We start from the raw sequence: 22,377 nt of genomic DNA, 5'->3' as shown, positions 1-22,377 counted from the left end.
ACTAAAGTAAAACTGCTAAGTTAAGTAACTATGTCCCGAATACAGAGTGTTATGTTTTGGGGCAAATCCAACACAACAAACACATATTCATATTCAAGCACTGGCAAAATCCTAGAGGAAAACCTGGTTCAGTCTGCTTTCCAATAGATACTGGGAGATGAATGCACCTTTCAGCAGGACAATAATCAAATACACGCAGGAGTTGGACACTATCCCGTGTGGCTCAGTTGGTAGAGCATGGTGTTTACAACGCAAGAGTTGTGGGTTCGATTCCCACGGGGGGACCAGTACGGAGAAAAAAAAATGTATGAAATGTATGCATTCACTACTGTAAGTCGCTCTGGATAAGAGTGGCCTAGTTACAGTTTTGACTTAAATCGGCTTCAGAATCTATGGCTTTGAAAATGTTTCTCTAGTAATGGTACAACCAACTTGACAGAGCTTGAATCATTTTAATAAGAGTAATGTGAAAATATTGTACAATCCAGATGTGCAAAGCTCTTAGAGACTTACCCAGAAAGACTCACAGCTGTAATCGCTGCCAAATATGATTCTGACATGTATTGACTTAAGGGTGTGAATTCTTATGTAAATGAGATATTTCAGTATTTAATTTTGAATAAATTTGCAAACATTTCTAAAAACATGTTTTCACTTTGTCATTATGGAGTATTGAGTATAGATGGGTGAGAAACAATATGGATTTCATCCATTTTGAATCCAGGCTGCAACACAACAGAATGAAATACTGTCTGAAGGCACCGATACGACTGCGAACAGTAGTTTACAAATCCTGACTGTGCTGAAGACTTATGGGAGGACTGTGAGTGTTTATACACGGCTGCTATGTAACAGCAGACACAACAGGACGCTCTAACATATCTTTGTGTATAAGATGGTCTACTTTAGGTCATAGAGATATAAAATGCTGAGGACTGGCGCTTCTTCTAAATCCTGACTGTACAAAACGAATAGAAGTGTTTAGACACACAGATCTAACAGGTCTAACATCTTGTCCAGTTTCAGATGTTCAGTATGGGAGGCTGGGATCCAACGTCACGCTGGTGTGTGGAGCAGCACTAGACAGGTATGTTCCACTATGGGGGCTCTGGGGATGGCTAGGTTCACTATGCAGGGCTCTGGGGGGGTCTAGGATGGCTAGGTTCACTATGCAGGGCTCTGGGGGGGGGTCTAGGATGGCTAGGTTCACTATGCAGGGCTCTGGGGGGTCTAGGATGGCTAGGTTCACTATGCAGGGCTCTGGGGAGGGTCTAGGATGGCTAGGTTCACTATGCAGGGCTCTGGGGGGTCTAGGATGGCTAGGTTCACTATGCAGGGCTCTGGGGGGTCTAGGATGGCTAGGTTCACTATGCAGGGCTCTGGGAGGGGTCTAGGATGGCTAGGTTCACTATGCAGGGCTCTGGGGGGGTCTAGGATGGCTAGGTTCACTATGCAGGGCTCTGGGGGTCTAGGATGGCTAGGTTCACTATGCAGGGCTCTGGGGGTCTAGGATGGCTAGGTTCACTATGCAGGGCTCTGGGGGGGTCTAGGATGGCTAGGTTCACTATGCAGGGCTCTGGGAGGGGTCTAGGATGGCTAGGTTCACTATGCAGGGCTCTGGGGGGTCTAGGATGGCTAGGTTCACTATGCAGGGCTCTGGGGGGTCTAGGATGGCTAGGTTCACTATGCAGGGCTCTGGGGGAGGGTCTAGGATGGCTAGGTTCACTATGCAGGGCTCTGGGGAGGGGTCTAGGATGGCTAGGTTCACTATGCAGGGCTCTGGGGGGTCTAGGATGGCTAGGTTCACTATGCAGGGCTCTGGGGAGGGTCTAGGATGGCTAGGTTCACTATGCAGGGCTCTGGGGGTCTAGGATGGCTAGGTTCACTATGCAGGGCTCTGGGGGGTCTAGGATGGCTAGGTTCACTATGCAGGGCTCTGGGAGGGGTCTAGGATGGCTAGGTTCACTATGCAGGGCTCTGGGGGGGTCTAGGATGGCTAGGTTCACTATGCAGGGCTCTGGGGGGTCTAGGATGGCTAGGTTCACTATGCAGGGCTCTGGGGGGTCTAGGATGGCTAGGTTCACTATGCAGGGCTCTGGGGGGTCTAGGATGGCTAGGTTCACTATGCAGGGCTCTGGGAGGGGTCTAGGATGGCTAGGTTCACTATGCAGGGCTCTGGGGGGTCTAGGATGGCTAGGTTCACTATGCAGGGCTCTGGGGGGTCTAGGATGGCTAGGTTCACTATGCAGGGCTCTGGGGGAGGGTCTAGGATGGCTAGGTTCACTATGCAGGGCTCTGGGGAGGGGTCTAGGATGGCTAGGTTCACTATGCAGGGCTCTGGGGGGTCTAGGATGGCTAGGTTCACTATGCAGGGCTCTGGGAGGGGTCTAGGATGGCTAGGTTCACTATGCAGGGCTCTGGGGGGTCTAGGATGGCTAGGTTCACTATGCAGGGCTCTGGGGGGTCTAGGATGGCTAGGTTCACTATGCAGGGCTCTGGGGGGTCTAGGATGGCTAGGTTCACTATGCAGGGCTCTGGGGGGGTCTAGGATGGCTAGGTTCACTATGCAGGGCTCTGGGGGGGGTCTAGGATGGCTAGGTTCACTATGCAGGGCTCTGGGGGGTCTAGGATGGCTAGGTTCACTATGCAGGGCTCTGGGGGGTCTAGGATGGCTAGGTTCACTATGCAGGGCTCTGGGGGAGGGTCTAGGATGGCTAGGTTCACTATGCAGGGCTCTGGGGCGTCTAGGATGGCTAGATTCACTATGCAAAGCTCTGGGGGGTCTAGGATGGCTAGGTTCACTATGCAGGGCTCTGGGGGGTCTAGGATGGCTAGGTTCACTATGCAGGGCTCTGGGGGGTCTAGGATGGCTAGGTTCACTATGCAGGGCTCTGGGGCGTCTAGGATGGCTAGGTTCACTATGCAAAGCTCTGGGAGGGTCTAGGATGGCTAGGCTCACTATGCAGGGCTCTGGGGGGGGTCTAGGATGGCTAGGTTCACTATGCAGGGCTCTGGGGGGGTCTAGGATGGCTAGGTTCACTATGCAGGGCTCTGGGGAGGGTCTAGGATGGCTAGGTTCACTATGCAGGGCTCTGGGGGAGGGTCTAGGATGGCTAGGTTCACTATGCAGGGCTCTGGGGGGGGTCTAGGATGGCTAGGTTCACTATGCAGGGCTCTGTGGGGGGGGGTCTAGGATGGCTAGGTTCACTATGCAGGGCTCTGGGGGGGTCTAGGATGGCTAGGTTCACTATGCAGGGCTCTGGGGGGGGTCTAGGATGGCTAGGTTCACTATGCAGGGCTCTGGGAGGGGGGTCTAGGATGGCTAGGTTCACTATGCAGGGCTCTGGGGGGGGGTCTAGGATGGCTAGGTTCCACTATGCAGGGATCTGGGGGGTCTAGGATGGCTAGATTCACTATGCAGGGCTCTGGGAGGGGGGGTCTAGGATGGCTAGGTTCACTATGCAGGGCTCTGGGGGGTCTAGGATGTCTAGGTTCACTATGCAGGGCTCTGGGGGGTCTAGGATGGCTAGGTTCCACTATGCAGGGCTCTGGGGGGGTCTAGGATGGCTAGGTTCACTATGCAGGGCTCTGGGGGGGGGTCTAGGATGGCTAGGTTCCACTATGCAGGGCTCTGGGGGGTCTAGGATGGCTAGGTTCACTATGCAGGGCTCTGGGGGGGTCTAGGATGGCTAGGTTCACTATGCAGGGCTCTGGGGGGTCTAGGATGGCTAGATTCACTATGCAGGGCTCTGGGGGGGTCTAGGATGGCTAGGTTCACTATGCAGGGCTCTGGGGGGGGTCTAGGATGGCTAGGTTCACTATGCAGGGCTCTGGGGGGGGTCTAGGATGGCTAGGTTCACTATGCAGGGCTCTGGGGGGGGTCTAGGATGGCTAGGTTCACTATGCAGGGCTCTGGGGGGGGTCTAGGATGGCTAGGTTCACTATGCAGGGCTCTGGGGGAGGGTCTAGGATGGCTAGGTTCACTATGCAGGGCTCTGGGGGGTCTAGGATGGCTAGGTTCACTATGCAGGGCTCTGGGGAGGGTCTAGGATGGCTAGGTTCACTATGCAGGGCTCTGGGGGGGTCTAGGATGGCTAGGTTCACTATGCAGGGCTCTGGGAGGGGGGGGTCTAGGATGGCTAGGTTCACTATGCAGGGCTCTGGGGGGGTCTAGGATGGCTAGGTTCACTATGCAGGGCTCTGGGGAGGGTCTAGGATGGCTAGGTTCACTATGCAGGGCTCTGGGGGGGGGGTCTAGGATGGCTAGGTTCCACTATGCAGGGCTCTGGGGGGGGTCTAGGATGGCTAGGTTCCACTATGCAGGGCTCTGGGGGGGTCTAGGATGGCTAGGTTCACTATGCAGGGCTCTGGGGGGGGTCTAGGATGGCTAGGTTCACTATGCAGGGCTCTGGGGGGGGTCTAGGATGGCTAGGTTCACTATGCAGGGCTCTGGGGGGGTCTAGGATGGCTAGGTTCACTATGCAGGGCTCTGGGGGGGGGTCTAGGATGGCTAGGTTCACTATGCAGGGCTCTGGGGAGGGTCTAGGATGGCTAGGTTCACTATGCAGGGCTCTGGGGAGGGTCTAGGATGGCTAGGTTCACTATGCAGGGCTCTGGGGGGTCTAGGATGGCTAGGTTCACTATGCAGGGCTCTGGGGAGGGTCTAGGATGGCTAGGTTCACTATGCAGGGCTCTGGGAGGGGGGGTCTAGGATGGCTAGGTTCACTATGCAGGGCTCTGGGGGGGTCTAGGATGGCTAGGTTCACTATGCAGGGCTCTGGGGGGGGTCTAGGATGGCTAGGTTCACTATGCAGGGCTCTGGGAGGGGGGTCTAGGATGGCTAGGTTCACTATGCAGGGCTCTGGGGGGGGTCTAGGATGGCTAGGTTCACTATGCAGGGCTCTGGGGGGTCTAGGATGGCTAGGTTCACTATGCAGGGCTCTGGGGGGGGTCTAGGATGGCTAGGTTCACTATGCAGGGCTCTGGGGGGGTCTAGGATGGCTAGGTTCACTATGCAGGGCTCTGGGGGGGTCTAGGATGGCTAGGTTCACTATGCAGGGCTCTGGGGGGGTCTAGGATGGCTAGGTTCACTATGCAGGGCTCTGGGGGGTCTAGGATGGCTAGGTTCACTATGCAGGGCTCTGGGGGGGTCTAGGATGGCTAGGTTCACTATGCAGGGCTCTGGGGGGGTCTAGGATGGCTAGGTTCACTATGCAGGGCTCTGGGGGGGTCTAGGATGGCTAGGTTCACTATGCAGGGCTCTGGGGGGTCTAGGATGGCTAGGTTCACTATGCAGGGCTCTGGGGGGGTCTAGGATGGCTAGGTTCACTATGCAGGGCTCTGGGGGGGGTCTAGGATGGCTAGGTTCACTATGCAGGGCTCTGGGGGGGTCTAGGATGGCTAGGTTCACTATGCAGGGCTCTGGGGAGGGTCTAGGATGGCTAGGTTCACTATGCAGGGCTCTGGGGGGGGTCTAGGATGGCTAGGTTCACTATGCAGGGCTCTGGGGGGGTCTAGGATGGCTAGGTTCACTATGCAGGGCTCTGGGGGGGGTCTAGGATGGCTAGGTTCACTATGCAGGGCTCTGGGGAGGGTCTAGGATGGCTAGGTTCACTATGCAGGGCTCTGGGGGGGTCTAGGATGGCTAGGTTCACTATGCAGGGCTCTGGGGGGGTCTAGGATGGCTAGGTTCACTATGCAGGGCTCTGGGGGGGGTCTAGGATGGCTAGGTTCACTATGCAGGGCTCTGGGGGGGGGTCTAGGATGGCTAGGTTCACTATGCAGGGCTCTGGGGGGGGTCTAGGATGGCTAGGTTCACTATGCAGGGCTCTGGGGGGGGTCTAGGATGGCTAGGTTCACTATGCAGGGCTCTGGGGGGGGTCTAGGATGGCTAGGTTCACTATGCAGGGCTCTGGGGGGGGTCTAGGATGGCTAGGTTCACTATGCAGGGCTCTGGGGGGGGGTCTAGGATGGCTAGGTTCACTATGCAGGGCTCTGGGGGGGGTCTAGGATGGCTAGGTTCACTATGCAGGGCTCTGGGGGGGGGGGTCTAGGATGGCTAGGTTCACTATGCAGGGCTCTGGGGGGGGTCTAGGATGGCTAGGTTCACTATGCAGGGCTCTGGGGGGGGTCTAGGATGGCTAGGTTCACTATGCAGGGCTCTGGGGGGGGGTCTAGGATGGCTAGGTTCACTATGCAGGGCTCTGGGGGGGGTCTAGGATGGCTAGGTTCACTATGCAGGGCTCTGGGGGGGTCTAGGATGGCTAGGTTCACTATGCAGGGCTCTGGGGGGGGTCTAGGATGGCTAGGTTCACTATGCAGGGCTCTGGGGGGGGTCTAGGATGGCTAGGTTCACTATGCAGGGCTCTGGGGGGGGTCTAGGATGGCTAGGTTCACTATGCAGGGCTCTGGGGGGGGGTCTAGGATGGCTAGGTTCACTATGCAGGGCTCTGGGGGGGGTCTAGGATGGCTAGGTTCACTATGCAGGGCTCTGGGGGGGTCTAGGATGGCTAGGTTCACTATGCAGGGCTCTGGGGGGGGTCTAGGATGGCTAGGTTCACTATGCAGGGCTCTGGGGGGGGTCTAGGATGGCTAGGTTCACTATGCAGGGCTCTGGGGGGGGTCTAGGATGGCTAGGTTCACTATGCAGGGCTCTGGGGGGGTCTAGGATGGCTAGGTTCACTATGCAGGGCTCTGGGGGGGGTCTAGGATGGCTAGGTTCACTATGCAGGGCTCTGGGGGGGTCTAGGATGGCTAGGTTCACTATGCAGGGCTCTGGGGGGGTCTAGGATGGCTAGGTTCACTATGCAGGGCTCTGGGGGGGGTCTAGGATGGCTAGGTTCACTATGCAGGGGCTCTGGGGGGGTCTAGGATGGCTAGGTTCACTATGCAGGGCTCTGGGGGGGTCTAGGATGGCTAGGTTCACTATGCAGGGCTCTGGGGGGGTCTAGGATGGCTAGGTTCACTATGCAGGGCTCTGGGGGGGGTCTAGGATGGCTAGGTTCACTATGCAGGGCTCTGGGGGGGTCTAGGATGGCTAGGTTCACTATGCAGGGCTCTGGGGGGTCTAGGATGGCTAGGTTCACTATGCAGGGCTCTGGGGGGGGTCTAGGATGGCTAGGTTCACTATGCAGGGCTCTGGGGGGTCTAGGATGGCTAGGTTCACTATGCAGGGCTCTGGGGGGGTCTAGGATGGCTAGGTTCACTATGCAGGGCTCTGGGGGGGGTCTAGGATGGCTAGGTTCACTATGCAGGGCTCTGGGGGGGGGTCTAGGATGGCTAGGTTCACTATGCAGGGCTCTGGGGGGGTCTAGGATGGCTAGGTTCACTATGCAGGGCTCTGGGGGGGTCTAGGATGGCTAGGTTCACTATGCAGGGCTCTGGGGGGGTCTAGGATGGCTAGGTTCACTATGCAGGGCTCTGGGGGGGGGTCTAGGATGGCTAGGTTCACTATGCAGGGCTCTGGGGGGGTCTAGGATGGCTAGGTTCACTATGCAGGGCTCTGGGGGGGGTCTAGGATGGCTAGGTTCACTATGCAGGGCTCTGGGGGGGGTCTAGGATGGCTAGGTTCACTATGCAGGGCTCTGGGGGGGTCTAGGATGGCTAGGTTCACTATGCAGGGCTCTGGGGGGGGTCTAGGATGGCTAGGTTCACTATGCAGGGCTCTGGGGGGGGGTCTAGGATGGCTAGGTTCACTATGCAGGGCTCTGGGGGGGGGTCTAGGATGGCTAGGTTCACTATGCAGGGCTCTGGGGGGGTCTAGGATGGCTAGGTTCACTATGCAGGGCTCTGGGGGGGGTCTAGGATGGCTAGGTTCACTATGCAGGGCTCTGGGGGGGGTCTAGGATGGCTAGGTTCACTATGCAGGGCTCTGGGGGGGGTCTAGGATGGCTAGGTTCACTATGCAGGGCTCTGGGGGGGTCTAGGATGGCTAGGTTCACTATGCAGGGCTCTGGGGGGGGTCTAGGATGGCTAGGTTCACTATGCAGGGCTCTGGGGGGGGTCTAGGATGGCTAGGTTCACTATGCAGGGCTCTGGGGGGGTCTAGGATGGCTAGGTTCACTATGCAGGGCTCTGGGGGGGTCTAGGATGGCTAGGTTCACTATGCAGGGCTCTGGGGGGGGTCTAGGATGGCTAGGTTCACTATGCAGGGCTCTGGGGGGGGTCTAGGATGGCTAGGTTCACTATGCAGGGCTCTGGGGGGGGTCTAGGATGGCTAGGTTCACTATGCAGGGCTCTGGGGGGGGTCTAGGATGGCTAGGTTCACTATGCAGGGCTCTGGGGGGGTCTAGGATGGCTAGGTTCACTATGCAGGGCTCTGGGGGGGTCTAGGATGGCTAGGTTCACTATGCAGGGCTCTGGGGGGGTCTAGGATGGCTAGGTTCACTATGCAGGGCTCTGGGGGGGGGGTCTAGGATGGCTAGGTTCACTATGCAGGGCTCTGGGGGGTCTAGGATGGCTAGGTTCACTATGCAGGGCTCTGGGGGGGTCTAGGATGGCTAGGTTCACTATGCAGGGCTCTGGGGGGGTCTAGGATGGCTAGGTTCACTATGCAGGGCTCTGGGGGGTCTAGGATGGCTAGGTTCACTATGCAGGGCTCTGGGGGGTCTAGGATGGCTAGGTTCACTATGCAGGGCTCTGGGGGGGTCTAGGATGGCTAGGTTCACTATGCAGGGCTCTGGGGAGGGTCTAGGATGGCTAGGTTCACTATGCAGGGCTCTGGGGGGTCTAGGATGGCTAGGTTCACTATGCAGGGCTCTGGGGGGGGTCTAGGATGGCTAGGTTCACTATGCAGGGCTCTGGGGGGGGTCTAGGATGGCTAGGTTCACTATGCAGGGCTCTGGGGGGTCTAGGATGGCTAGGTTCACTATGCAGGGCTCTGGGGGGTCTAGGATGGCTAGGTTCACTATGCAGGGCTCTGGGGGGGTCTAGGATGGCTAGGTTCACTATGCAGGGCTCTGGGGGGGTATAGGATGGCTAGGTTCACTATGCAGGGCTCTGGGGGGGGTCTAGGATGGCTAGGTTCACTATGCAGGGCTCTGGGGGGTCTAGGATGGCTAGGTTCACTATGCAGGGCTCTGGGGGGTCTAGGATGGCTAGGTTCACTATGCAGGGCTCTGGGGGAGGGTCTAGGATGGCTAGGTTCACTATGCAGGGCTCTGGGGCGTCTAGGATGGCTAGGTTCACTATGCAGGGCTCTGGGGGGTCTAGGATGGCTAGGTTCACTATGCAGGGCTCTGGGGGAGGGTCTAGGATGGCTAGGTTCACTATGCAGGGCTCTGGGGGGTCTAGGATGGCTAGGTTCACTATGCAGGGCTCTAGGAGGGTCTAGGATGGCTAGGTTCACTATGCAGGGCTCTAGGAGGGTCAGTTTGTCTATGTTCGGACATATTGTCCTTTCTCCTGGAGGTCATGCTATCATTTGACTAATGCTTAGCCCCTAGCAGTTAGGCATCTCAATGCAACTACATGTCATCTAGTATTCCCTGAAAGTCATTATTTATCATGAGGACCATAAACAATAACTAGTAATGCTGCTTACTCCAAGAAAGGTTAACATCTCATCTTTCTGGTAGATCTAGTTATACACTTCTGAGGTGTAGTCACTTCTGAGGGGTAGTCACTTCTGAGGTGTAGTCCCTTCTGAGGTGTAGTCATTTCTGAGGTGTAGTCATTTCTGAGGTGTAGTCACTTCTGAGGTGTAGTCATTTCTGAGGGGTAGTCACTTCTGAGGTGTAGTCACTTCTGAGGGGTAGTCACTTCTGAGGTGTAGTCCCTTCTGAGGTACTGAGGTGTAGTCGTTACTGAGGTGTAGTCACTTCTGAGGTGTAGTCACTTCTGAGGTGTAGTCATTTCTGAGGTGTAGTCCCTTCTGAGGTGTAGTCATTTCTGAGGTGTAGTCATTTCTGAGGTGTAGTCGTTTCTGAGGTGTAGTCGTTTCTGAGGTGTAGTCACTTCTGAGGTGTAGTCACTTCTGAGGTGTAGTCACTTCTGAGGTGTAGTCACTTCTGAGGTGTAGTCACTTCTGAGGTGTAGTCGTTTCTGAGGTGTAGTCACTTTCGAGGGCACAAGATCCAGCACACAGTACAATATGATACAAAAAATGAACTATTTTATATGACTTATTTCCTATTCAACAAAACTGTATGAATAAGGCTTGAAATGCCTTATTAACTTTATAAATATAGCATAATGAAATTATAAAAACCCCTAACGCTAAGATTTCACATTCCTTATTACTGTGAAATACATAATGATGGGTTTCGTGTTAGAGTAAATGTGTATATTTTCTAAAGGTCTCTAGACATCTGCCCTTAGCTGTGAGCTCTAGCTTGGCTTCCTGAACTCGTTAGGATCTCGCCTTTCATCTCATATTAATCTTGTCCATCTATGACAAACAGAGAGTGTTTTTTGTTAAATGGCTATAAATTCAACCTCTGAATGTGCTATAGTGATGAAACCAGTCTGTCCTGCTGCACTACGATGTAAGGATTGCAGATATGTGCTTTGTCAGTGGCTGTGACGTAGGGTTCAGCCAGGAGGTGATGGACAGTGTGGGAGATAAGCAGCTGTGCTGAAGGGGAAAGAACATACATATTTTGGCTATAGGAGGAGAAGAAGACATCCGGTTCTGATAGAGCAACAGGCCACGGTGGGAGGCATAGCGACCTGACAACCAGACCTGAGTTATGCAGAAAGGGCCCCAAATACTCAAGATAGCCAGACAAAGGGGTACAGAGAAAAGGATGAGCATGCAGTGCATGCATTATTTTTGTACCACATGAGGAGGCCCTGCTAGCATTATAACCTATACAGCTGTCAGATGTGGGTGTTAACAAGCAGCAGCTGATATGGAGAGGTAATGGTAAAGAACGGTCCAGGGAAGCTATATTCATATAGAGGGAGGGAACTCTATACGTTAAGCAGAGACAGAATCATATAAAGATGGGACTCTGTAATATGAGAATTTAGTATTTTCCATGGAGGGGCTTGGCTCTGTTGCGTGTGGAATAGGGTCCTTCCATGGAGGGGCTCTGTTACGTGTGGAATAGGGTCCTTCCATGGAGGGGCTCTGTTACGTGTGGAATAGGGTCCTTCCATGGAGGGGCTCGGCCCTGTTGCGTGTGGAATAGGGTCCTTCCATGGAGGGGCTCTGTTGCGTGTGGAATAGGGTCCTTCCATGGAGGGGCTCTGTTGCGTGTGGAATAGGGTCCTTCCATGGAAGGGCTTGGCTCTGTTGCGTGTGGAATAGGGTCCTTCCATGGAGGGGCTCTGTTGCGTGTGGAATAGGGTCCTTCCATGGAGGGGATCATCTCTGTTGCGTGAGTAATAGGGTCCTTCCATGGAAGGGCTCGGCTTTGCTACTCTGTATTAAAGTCTATATTGAATTCACAAGTTCTTGTAAGAGTATTATGTTCTTAAGACAATTTTCCACGACAACAGTTGGAAGACTGAATAAAATGGTAGGAGGGACATCCCAGGTTCAAGTGATTTCAGATTTAACATCCTACATCACAGAGGCACAAAAAAATATACTACTGTGTCCGTGGGAACCAGGGCTATCGCTATCCGTGGGAACCGGGGCTATCGCTATCCGTGGGAACCAGGGCTATCGCTATCCGTGGGAACCAGGGCTATCGCTATCCGTGGGAACCTGGGCTATCGCTATCCGTGGGAACCAGGGCTATCGCTATCCGTGGGAACCAGGGCTATCGCTATCGGGGCTATCGCTATCCGTGGGAACCAGGGCTATCGCTATCCGTGGGAACCAGGGCTATCGCTATCCGTGGGAACCAGGGCTATCGCTATCCGTGGGAACCAGGGCTATCGCTATCCGTGGGAACCAGGGCTATCGCTATCCGTGGGAACCAGGGCTATCGCTATCCGTGGGAACCGGGGCTATCGCTATCCGTGGGAACCGGGGCTATCGCTATCCGTGGGAACCGGGGCTATCGCTATCCGTGGGAACCAGGGTCGCTATCCGTGGGAACCGGGGCTATCGCTATCCTTGGGAACCGGGGCTATCGCTATCCGTGGGAACCGGGGCTATCGCTATCCGTGGGAACCGGGGCTATCGCTATCCGTGGGAACCAGGGCTATCGCTATCCGTGGGAACCAGGGCTATCCGTGGGAACCAGGGCTATCGCTATCCGTGGGAACCGGGGCTATCGCTATCCGTGGGAACCGGGGCTATCGCTATCCGTGGGAACCGGGGCTATCGCTATCCTTGGGAACCGGGGCTATCGCTATCCGTGGGAACCAGGGCTATCGCTATCCGTGGGAACCGGGGCTATCGCTATCCGTGGGAACCGGGGCTATCGCTATCCGTGGGAACCGGGGCTATCGCTATCCGTGGGAACCAGGGCTATCGCTATCCGTGGGAACCGGGGCTATCGCTATCCGTGGGAACCAGGGCTATCGCTATCCGTGGGAACCAGGGCTATCGCTATCCGTGGGAACCAGGGCTATCGCTATCCGTGGGAACCAGGGCTATCCGTGGGAATCAGGGCTATCCGTGGGAATCAGGGCTATCCGTGGGAATCAGGGCTATCCGTGGGAATCAGGGCTATCCGTGGGAATCAGGGCTATCCGTGGGAATCAGGGCTATCGCTATCAGTGGGAATCAGGGCTATCCGTGGGAACCAGGGCTATCGCTATCCGTGGGAATCAGGGCTATCCGTGGGAACCAGGGCTATCGCTATCCGTGGGAATCAGGGCTATCCGTGGGAACCAGGGCTATCCGTGGGAACCAGGGTTATCGCTCAATACAAGCCATTTCCATCTACATTGTCCACAGATGTCATAATGTCTCCGCAGGACATCAGTGAAGTGGCGTCTGAACAGGAGTTCCGTGTTACCATGGCATCACCGAGTGACATCAGATGGTCATCTGGTCCTCCTGCAGGCCGACCGCGCTGCCGAGGGAAACTACAGCTGCCATGACAACCGGGGACGACTCATCAGGACAACCAGACTCAGGCTGGGGCGTAAGTCTCCCTTCTCCTCCCTTCATAGACTGAGGCTGTGACCTAAATCTTAATCATTCCTCAGAAAGGATACCCGGGGAGAGCTGCAGTCCCTCACACACTGAGATAAACCGTGTATATATTGTGTTGTTCCTAGGATAATAGAGGCCGTCATTGAAAATAAGAATTTGTTCTTAACTGACTTGCCTAGGTAAATAAAGGTAAAATTAAAAAATGTAATTGAATGTGATCATCATTTCTCATCTCTTCTTCCTCAGATCCCCCCGGGCTGCTCAATGTTTCCTGTCGTGTGTCCAATCACAGCCTGGTATTGTGTTCATGGGTGGAGTCTGTGAAGACCCTCCTGCCTGCCCAGTACCACACCTCTTACAGGTGAGCCACCCGTCCTCTCCTCTCCGACCAGCATGGTGCTGTAGGTACACAGATATAATGGTGTTGATAGTGAAGGACCTCCCTCTCTCCTCTCTCCCCCTCCAGGGGTAATAAGAGCCAGGTGAGGATGTGTGTGGTGTCTTCCCCTCCCCAGAAGCAGTGCACCATCACAGATCCTACCATGTGGCAACACTACCACAACATCAACATCACAGAGACCAACCCTCTGGGGTCACAGACCACCATCTTGGTGGTCAAGTTCCATGAACTCTGTAGGTCACTACCTCATCTGGACACTGTCTGTCTTTACCTGTCTTTACCTGTCTGTATGTACCTGTCTTTACCTGTCTGTATGTACCTGCTGTGTACCGATTTTTTTGTTTTATTATGTCTGTCTTTACCTGTCTTTACCTGTCTGTATGTACCTGTCTTTACCTGTCTGTATGTACCTGCCTGTCTGTACCTGTCTGTCTGTACCTGTCTGTCTTTATCTATCTGTCTGTCTTTATCTATCTGTCTGTCTTTACCTGTCTGTACCTGCCTGTCTGCACCTGTCTGTCTGTACCTGTCTGTACCTGTCTGTCTGTCTGTCTGTCTGTCTGTCTGTCTGTCTGTCTGTCTGTCTGTCTGTCTGTCTGTCTGCACCTGTCTGTCTTTACCTGTCTGTCTTTACCTGTCTGTCTGTACCTGTCTGTCTGCACCTGTCTTTACCTGTCTGTCTGTCTTTACCTGTCTGTCTGTCTTTACCTGTCTGTCTGTCTTTACCTGTCTGCCTTTACCTGTCTGCCTTTACCTGTCTGTCTGTCTTTACCTGTCTGTCTGTCTTTACCTGTCTGTCTTTATCTATCTGTCTGTCTTTACCTGTCTGGCATTACCTGTCTGCCTTTATCTGTATGTCTTTACCTGTCTGTGTGTCTTTCTTTACCTGTCTGTCTGTATCTGTATGTCTTTACCTGTCAGTACCTGTCTGTCTTTACCTGTCTGTCTTTACCTGTCTGTACATGTCTGTCTTTACCTGTATGTACGTGTCTGTCTGTACCTGTCTGTCTTTACTTGTATGTCTATACCTGTCTGTCTTTACCTATCTGTACCCGTCTGTCTTTATCTGTCTCTCAGTCTTTCTGTCTGTATGTCTGTACCCGTCTGTCTTTAGCTGTCTGTACCTCTCTGTCTTTACATGTCTGCCTGCCTGTCTGTCTGTCTTTACATGTCTGTTTGTACCTGTCTGTCTGTACCTGTCTGTGCCCGTCTGTACCTGCCTGTACCCGTCTCTCGGTCTGTACCTGTCTGTCTGTACCTGTCTGTACCCATCTGTCTGTCTGTCTGTCTGTCTGTCTGTCTGTCTGTCTGTCTGTCTGTCTGTCTGTCTGTCTGTACCCGTCTGTCTGTCTGTACCAGTGTGTGTGCGTACCAGTGTGTGTGTGTGCTTCTCTGTGTGTGCCAGTGTTGGTTGCATGATTCCTCACCCCCCCCCCTCTGTGTGTCTACAGTGCAGCCAGACCCCCCAGAGGCAGTAACAGCAGTGGGGATGGTGGGATATCCCATGAGGCTCCAGGTGTACTGGACGTACCCTGCCTCCTGGCTCCACGACGCTGTGCCCTTCCCCCTCCGCTTCCAGCTCCGCTACCGTCCTGTAGGATTCAGCACCTGGTCTACCGTTAGTTCCTCTATTCACCTGGTCTACCGTTAGTGCCTCTATTCACCTGGTCTACCGTTAGTTCCTCTATTCACCTGGTCTACCGTTAGTTCCTCTATTCACCTGGTCTACCGTTAGTTCCTGTATTCACCTGGTCTACCGTTAGTTCCTCTATTCACCTGGTCTACCGTTAGTTCCTGTATTCACCTGGTCTACCGTTAGTTCCTCTATTCACCTGGTCTATCGTTAGTTCCTCTATTAACCTGGTCTACCGTTAGTTCCTCTATTCACCTGGTCTACCGTTAGTTCCTCTATTCACCTGGTCTACCGTTAGTTCCTCTATTCACCTGGTCTACCGTTAGTTCCTCTATTCACCTGGTCTACCGTTAGTTCCTCTATTCACCTGGTCTACCGTTAGTTCCTCTATTCACCTGGTCTACCGTTAGTTCCTCTATTCACCTGGTCTACCGTTAGTTCCTCTATTCACCTGGTCTACCATTAGTTCCTGTATTCACCTGGTCTACAGTTAGTTCCTCTATTCACCTGGTCTACCGTTAGTTCCTCTATTCAGCATTCTGTCTCTCCATCTCTCCCCTCGCTCTCCCTCCCCCTACATCTCTATCTCTCCATCTCTCCCCTCGCTCTCCCTCCTCCTACATCTCTATCTCTCCATCTCTCCCCTCGCTCTCCCTCCTCCTACATCTCTATCTCTCTATCTCTCCATCTCTCCCCTCGCTCTCCCTCCTCCTACATCTCTATCTCTCCCCCTATATCTTTATCTCTCCCCTCCCTCTCCCTCCCCCTACATCTCTATCTCTCCCCCCTATATCTTTATCTCTCCCCTCCTTCTCCCTTTCCATCCCACTATATCTCTATCTCTCCCTTCCCCCTAAATCTGTATCTCTCCCCCATCTCCCTCCCCCTGTATCTATATCTCGCCCCTCCCCCTATATCTCTATCTCACCCCCTCCCCTATATCTCTATCTCACCCCTCGCCCTATATCTCTATCTCACCCCTCCCCCTATATCTCTCTCACCCCCCACCCCTCCCCCTATATCTCTCTCTCCCCTCTTTCTCCCTACCCCTCCTCCTATATCTCTATCTCACCCCCTCCCCCTATATCTCTATCTCACCCCCTCCCCATACTCTAACCCCCCCTATATCTCTATCTCACCCCTCCCCCTATATCTCTATCTCACCCCTCCCCCTATATCTCATCTCACCCCCCCATATCTCTATCTCACCCCTCCCCTATATCTCTCTCTCCCCCTCCTATCTCTCTACCCCCCTATCTCTATCTCCCCCTCCCCCTATATCTCTATCTCACCCCCTCCTGCTATATCTCTATCTCACCCCTCCCCTATATCTCTCTATCCTCACCCCCCTCCTCCTATATCTCTATCTCACCCCTCCCCCTACCCCCCTATATCTCTATCTCACCCCCTCCCCTATATCTCTATCTCACCCCCTCCCCTATATCTCTATCTCACCCCCTCCCCCTATATCTCTATCTCACCCCCTCCCCTATATCTCACCCCCTCCCCTATATCTCTATCACACCCCTCCCCTATATCTCTATCTCACCCCTCCCCCTACCCCTCTATATCTCTATCTCACCCCTCCCCCTATATCTCTATCTCACCCCATCCCCCTATATCTCTATCTCACCCCTCCCCTATATCTCTATCTCACCCCCTCCCCCTATATCTCTATCTCACCCCCTCCCCCTATATCTCTATCTCACCCCTCCCCTATATCTCTCTCACCCCTCCCCCTCTCCCCTATATCTCTATCTCATCCCTCCCCCTATATCTCTATCTCACCCCCTCCCCTATATCTCTCTCACCCCTCCCCTCTCCCCCTATATCTCTATCTCACCCCTCCCCTATATCTCTATCTCACCCCCTCCCCTATATCTCTATCTCACCCCCTCCCCTATATCTCTATCTCACCCCCTCCCCTATATCTCTATCTCATCCCTCCCCCTCCAGGTGGAGTCTAAGGCCAGCCCCCTGCTGATAACTGATGCCCTAGCAGGCCACGCCCACCAGCTGCAGGTGAGAGCCCAGGACGATATCAACCCAGACAGCCAGTGGAGTGACTGGAGTCCCCTGCTGCAGGCCTGTCCATGGAGCGGTGAGAATACAACTGTGTCCCAAATGGAACCCTATTGCCTATATAGTGCACTACTTTAGACCAGAGCCCTATGGAACCCTATTCCCTATATATAGTACACTACTTTAGACCAGAGCCCTATGAAACCCTATTCCCTATATAGTGCACTACTTTAGATCAGAGCCCTATGGAACCCTATTCCCTATATAGTGCACTACTTTAGACCAGAGCCCTATGGAACCCTATTCCCTATATAGTGCACTACTTTAGACCAGATCCCTATGGAACCCTATTCCCTATATAGTGCACTACTTTAGACCAGAGCCCTATGGAACCCTATTCCCTATATAGTGCACTACTTTAGACCAGAGCCCTATGGAACCCTATTCCCTATATAGTGCACTACTTTAGACCAGATCCCTATGGAACCCTATTCCCTATATAGTGCACTACTTTAGACCAGATCCCTATGGAACCCTATTCCCTATATAGTGCACTACTTTAGACCAGATCCCTATGGAACCCTATTCCCTATATAGTGCACTACTTTAGACCAGAGCCCTATGGAACCCTATTCCCTATATAGTGCACTACTTTAGACCAGAGCCCTATGGAACCCTATTCCCTATATAGTGCACTACTTTAGACCAGAGCCCTATGGAACCCTATTCCCTATATAGTGCACTACTTTAGACCAGAGCCCTATGGAACCCTATTCCCTATATAGTGCACTACTTTAGACCAGATCCCTATGGAACCCTATTCCCTATATAGTGCACTACTTTAGACCAGATCCCTATGGAACCCTATTCCCTATATAGTGCACTATTTTGACCAGGACTTTCCCAGCAAACCTGGAACATTCCCAGAACATTAGCTAAGATTCTCATTAAGTGCTAGTTGGGGTTTAATCTAACATTAGAATGATAACATCCCAAAAACATTAAAATAATGTTTTTGATCACATATATATATAAAAATATATATATAATTTTTCATGTTTTAAATTAAATATCCTTGGAATGTTTTCTTAATATTTACCAAAATGTGAGCAAACCTAAATTGTTTCTATGAAAGTTCCCAGAACATTTGTTAGGTTGCAGAAAATGTTCTTATAACATAAAAACAGTCCAGTCATGTTACAAAAACGTTCTTAGAACAATTTTTGTGATGTTCTTTAAAAGTTCCTAAAACAGGTATTTTGGATGTGGGAACATTGTGGGAATATGACAAGAGATAGGTTCTTAGAACAGTAAAACTGTCCAGTTGTGCTGTGATGTATCAGGGTGCCCAAAACAATCATTTGATGTTGTAAGAATGTTGACAGAACAGCTGGTCTAAGTTGTTTAACACTAGAACCTATAAGTATCCGTTAGAGAACGTTGAGAACATACGCATCAGATCCATATCAACCCACAAGGTGTGCAAACATAAGCACCAATGCTTGATAAATATATAGTGCATAAATGAAGTGTAGTGCATAAATGGTGCATAAATGAGTAGTGCATAATAGTGCATAAATGAAGAATATTTCGTGGAAATATATCCATTTAAAATATAACAACAATAGTTTATTTTTTTGTTTAGATAGAGTCAAGGATATGTTTTGTATAGTTTTACAAAGGCCTAGTGAAAAACATAGGCATAAAGACAATTGTGTACACTTCCAGCCAATGACATTCTAACAGTCTAATAAAAACATTTGATACATGATATCGGAAGAATAATCATTGGTCGTGTTTATGAACGTCTTACTTAACATTAGAATACTAAAAAAATATTATTTCAAATAATTTGATTTGATCTGGTGTGACCACCATTTGCCTCGTGCAGCGCGACACATCTCCTTCGCGTAGAGTTGAACAGATTGTTGATTGTGGCCTTTGGAATGTCGTCCCACTCTTCTTCAATGGCTGTGCGAAGTTTCTGGATATTGGTGGGAACTGGAACACGCTGTCGTACACATCGATCCAGAGCATCCCAAACATGCTCAATGGGTGACATGTCTGGTGAGTTTGCAGGCCATGGAAGAGTATGTTGTCCTGGCACCACCTGGCCAGGTCTCTGACCTCCTCCCTATAGGCTAACTCATCGTCACTGGTGACCAGGCCTACCACCGTTGTGTCGTCAGCAAACTTAATGATGGTGTTGGAGTCGTGCTTGACCACGCAGTCGTGGGTGAACAGGGAGAACAGGAGGGGACTGAGCACCGCTGAAGTGCCCCCGTTTTGAGGATAAGCCTGGCGGATGTGTTGTTGCCTACCATCACCACCTGGGGGCGGCCCATCAGGAAGTTCCAGGATCCAGTTGCAGAGGGAGGTGTTGAGTCCCAGGGTCCTTAGCTTAGTGATGAGCTTTGATTGTACTATGGTGTTGAACGCTGAGCTGTAGTCAATGAATAGCATTCTCACGTAGGTGTTCCTTTTGTCCAGGTGGGAAATGACAGTGTGGAGTGTGATTGTTTGGGTGGAATGCGAATTGGAGCGAGTCTAGGGTTTCAGCTAAAAAGGACGGGTCGTGAGCACTATGTCATCACGCGCTGATTTCTATCTGCAACAAGTCTGTTTGGTGGAAGCACACCAGAACATTTGGATATTTTCTTCATGCACATTCTTTACTATTCACATGAAAATCTGTCACCAATTGGATGGAAACCTAGTTAGTGATCATATTTTTTTGTTGCGATATTCATACCTGGAGACATTTGTAATTTAAGGGTGCACCACATGTCCTATTCTTCTGCCAATGACGTATCAATGACCCAAGACCAGCTCAGTTAATCCCTACCATTGTGAGAATGAGTTGTCATAATGCTGCATCAAATGTACATGATCTTAGGGTCATCGGCAAACACAATTTAAGTAACTTAATTTATGTTCCCCTAATTACCCTGAATAGCTCTTCTGGTGGGAAGCTGCTATAGACCACCAAGTGCTAACAGTCAGTATCTGGATAATGTTAAATATAGTTGTAGTAATATGGCTACAGGTTCATCTGCCTCACCTAAAGCCCATTCTGGTGGGAAGCTGCTAAAGACCACCAAGTGCTAACAGTCAGTATCTGGATAATATGAGTGAAATGCTTGATAATGTATGTGATATCAACAGAGAGGTATATTTTCTGGGTGATTGAAATATTGACTGGCTTTCATCAAGCTGCCCACTGAAGAAAACATTTCAAACTGTAACCAGTGCCTGCAACCTGATTCAGGTCATCAATCAACCTACCAGGGTAGTTACAAACAGCACAGGAATTAAATCATCATGTATTGATCACATTTTTACTAATGCTGCAGATATTTGCTTTAAAGCAGTATCCAAATCCATAGGATGTAGTGATCACAATATAATAGCCATATCTAGGAAACCAAAGTTCCAAAGGCTGGGCCTAATATAGTGTATAAGAGGTCATGCAATAAGTTTTGTAGTGATTCATATGTTGATGATGTAAAGAATATTTGTTGGTCCGTGGTGTGTAATGAGGAGCAACCAGACGCTGCACTGGACACATTTATAAAAAACTTATTCCAGTTACTAATAAGCACCCATTAAGGACATGACTGTAAAAACTGTTAAATCGATGTGGATAGATGAGGAATTGAGGGGAGGAAAGGAAGGATTGAAAAATGATATGATTGAGAGGGCAAAAGAAAGGTATGGCAAATAAGTCTGGCTGCCCAGCTGACTGGCAAACGTACTGCAAATTAAGACTATTAAACTATACTATGAAATAAAGATAAATGACATAAAGAATGATAGTAAAAAGCTTTGGATCACCTTAATTGAAGTTTTGGGGAAAAAATCCAACTCGGCTCCTTTATTTATTGAATCAGATGGATCATTCATCACAAAACCCACTGATATTGTAAACTACTTGAATGACTTTTTTATTGGCAAGACTAGCACACTTAGGGATGACATGCCATCAACAAATGCTGACACTACACATCCAAGTATATCTGACCAATTTATGAAAGACAAGGATTGTACTTTTGAATTTTGTAAAGTCAATGTGGAAGAGGTGAACAAATGATTGTTGTCTATCAACAATGACAAGCCACCGGGGTCTGACAATCTGGATGGAAAATGACTGAGGATAATAGCGGACGATATTGTCACTCCTAGTTGCCACAGTTATTCTGCTGCCCAAGAATAGTAAAGCCCCCTTTACTGGCTCAAATAGCCGACAAATCAGCCTCTTACCAACCCTTAGTAAACTTCTGGAAAAAATGTCACAGTAAACAAATTGACAACAGACTTTCAGCACGCTTATAGGGAAGGACATTCAACAATCACAGCACTTACACAAATCACTGATGATTGGCTGAAATAAATTGATGATAAAATGATTGTGGGTGCTGTCTTGTTAGACTTCAGTGCAGCTTTTGACATTATTGATCATAGTCTACTTTTGGCAAAACGTATGTGTTATGGCTTTACACCCCCTGCTATAATGTGGATAAAGAGTTACCTGTCTAACAGAACACAGAGGGGGTTCTTTAATGGAAGCCTCTCCAACATAATCCAGGTAGAATCAGGAATTCCCCAGGGCAGCTGTTTAGGCCCCTTGCTTTTTTCAATCTTTACTAACGACATGCCACTGCTAATGATTAGGTTTACATACGATTTATTCATACAACTATCACACCCACGCATATTATTAAATGACAATGATGTTTAAGACAATTGTTTTTTTATTCATTGATAGCTAATATTGAAAGGTAATATGATGCAATCTAACTAGATTAGAAGACCTAGACTACATCCTATTGTATGAGAAATGCATTGGATACAAAACAAACACTGCCATGTGATATAGGATAACATATATAATTATATAAATGCAAACAGGAACTTATATTAAATTAACTTAAGCTAGCATTGTAATATTACTGATGCCTTTCTCTGTCCTTGCAGGTGATTAGACAGATTAATTGTAGTCACTAGATGCCCCAGCCTCAAAACCAGAAACATTCCTCCTTGGAGAGGAAAGGAAGTTAGAGAATGAGAAATGTAAGATGGGAAAGACCTAGGAAAGGAAGTTAGAAAAGGAGCTAGGAAAGGATAGTAGGAAAGGGAGCTTGGAAAGCAAAGGAGGAGAGGAAAGGAAGAAATTAAAGAGATCTAGAAAAGGAGGAAATTAAATTAAACTAGGAAAGGAGAAGAGGAGCGAAAGCTAGATAAGGAAAGGGAGAGAGAGAAGGAAGCTAGGAAAGGAGAAAAGGAAAGGGAGTTAGGAAAGGATAGGAGGAAAGACAGCTAGGAAAG

At 50.8% G+C, this 22,377-nt stretch overlaps 1 protein-coding gene across 1 annotated transcript in view; it reads left to right on the top strand.

Annotated features, from left to right (window-relative positions):
• il11ra (interleukin 11 receptor subunit alpha) overlaps positions 1 to 22,377 on the top strand; it is a 97,330-nt gene that overhangs the window by 62,360 nt on the left and 12,593 nt on the right. Inside the window, exons 3-8 of the mRNA XM_014139063.2 lie at positions 1,021 to 1,087; positions 12,817 to 12,986; positions 13,244 to 13,358; positions 13,464 to 13,630; positions 14,849 to 15,015; positions 16,987 to 17,131. Of these exons, the coding sequence (XP_013994538.1) occupies positions 1,021 to 1,087; positions 12,817 to 12,986; positions 13,244 to 13,358; positions 13,464 to 13,630; positions 14,849 to 15,015; positions 16,987 to 17,131 (831 nt within the window). The remainder of the gene's footprint in view (positions 1 to 1,020; positions 1,088 to 12,816; positions 12,987 to 13,243; positions 13,359 to 13,463; positions 13,631 to 14,848; positions 15,016 to 16,986; positions 17,132 to 22,377) is intronic.

This window comes from Salmo salar, chromosome ssa13 (assembly GCF_905237065.1).
Source record: "Salmo salar chromosome ssa13, Ssal_v3.1, whole genome shotgun sequence".
NCBI classification, from domain to species: domain Eukaryota; kingdom Metazoa; phylum Chordata; class Actinopteri; order Salmoniformes; family Salmonidae; genus Salmo; species Salmo salar.
This window is presented reverse-complemented; position numbering and strand designations above follow the sequence as displayed.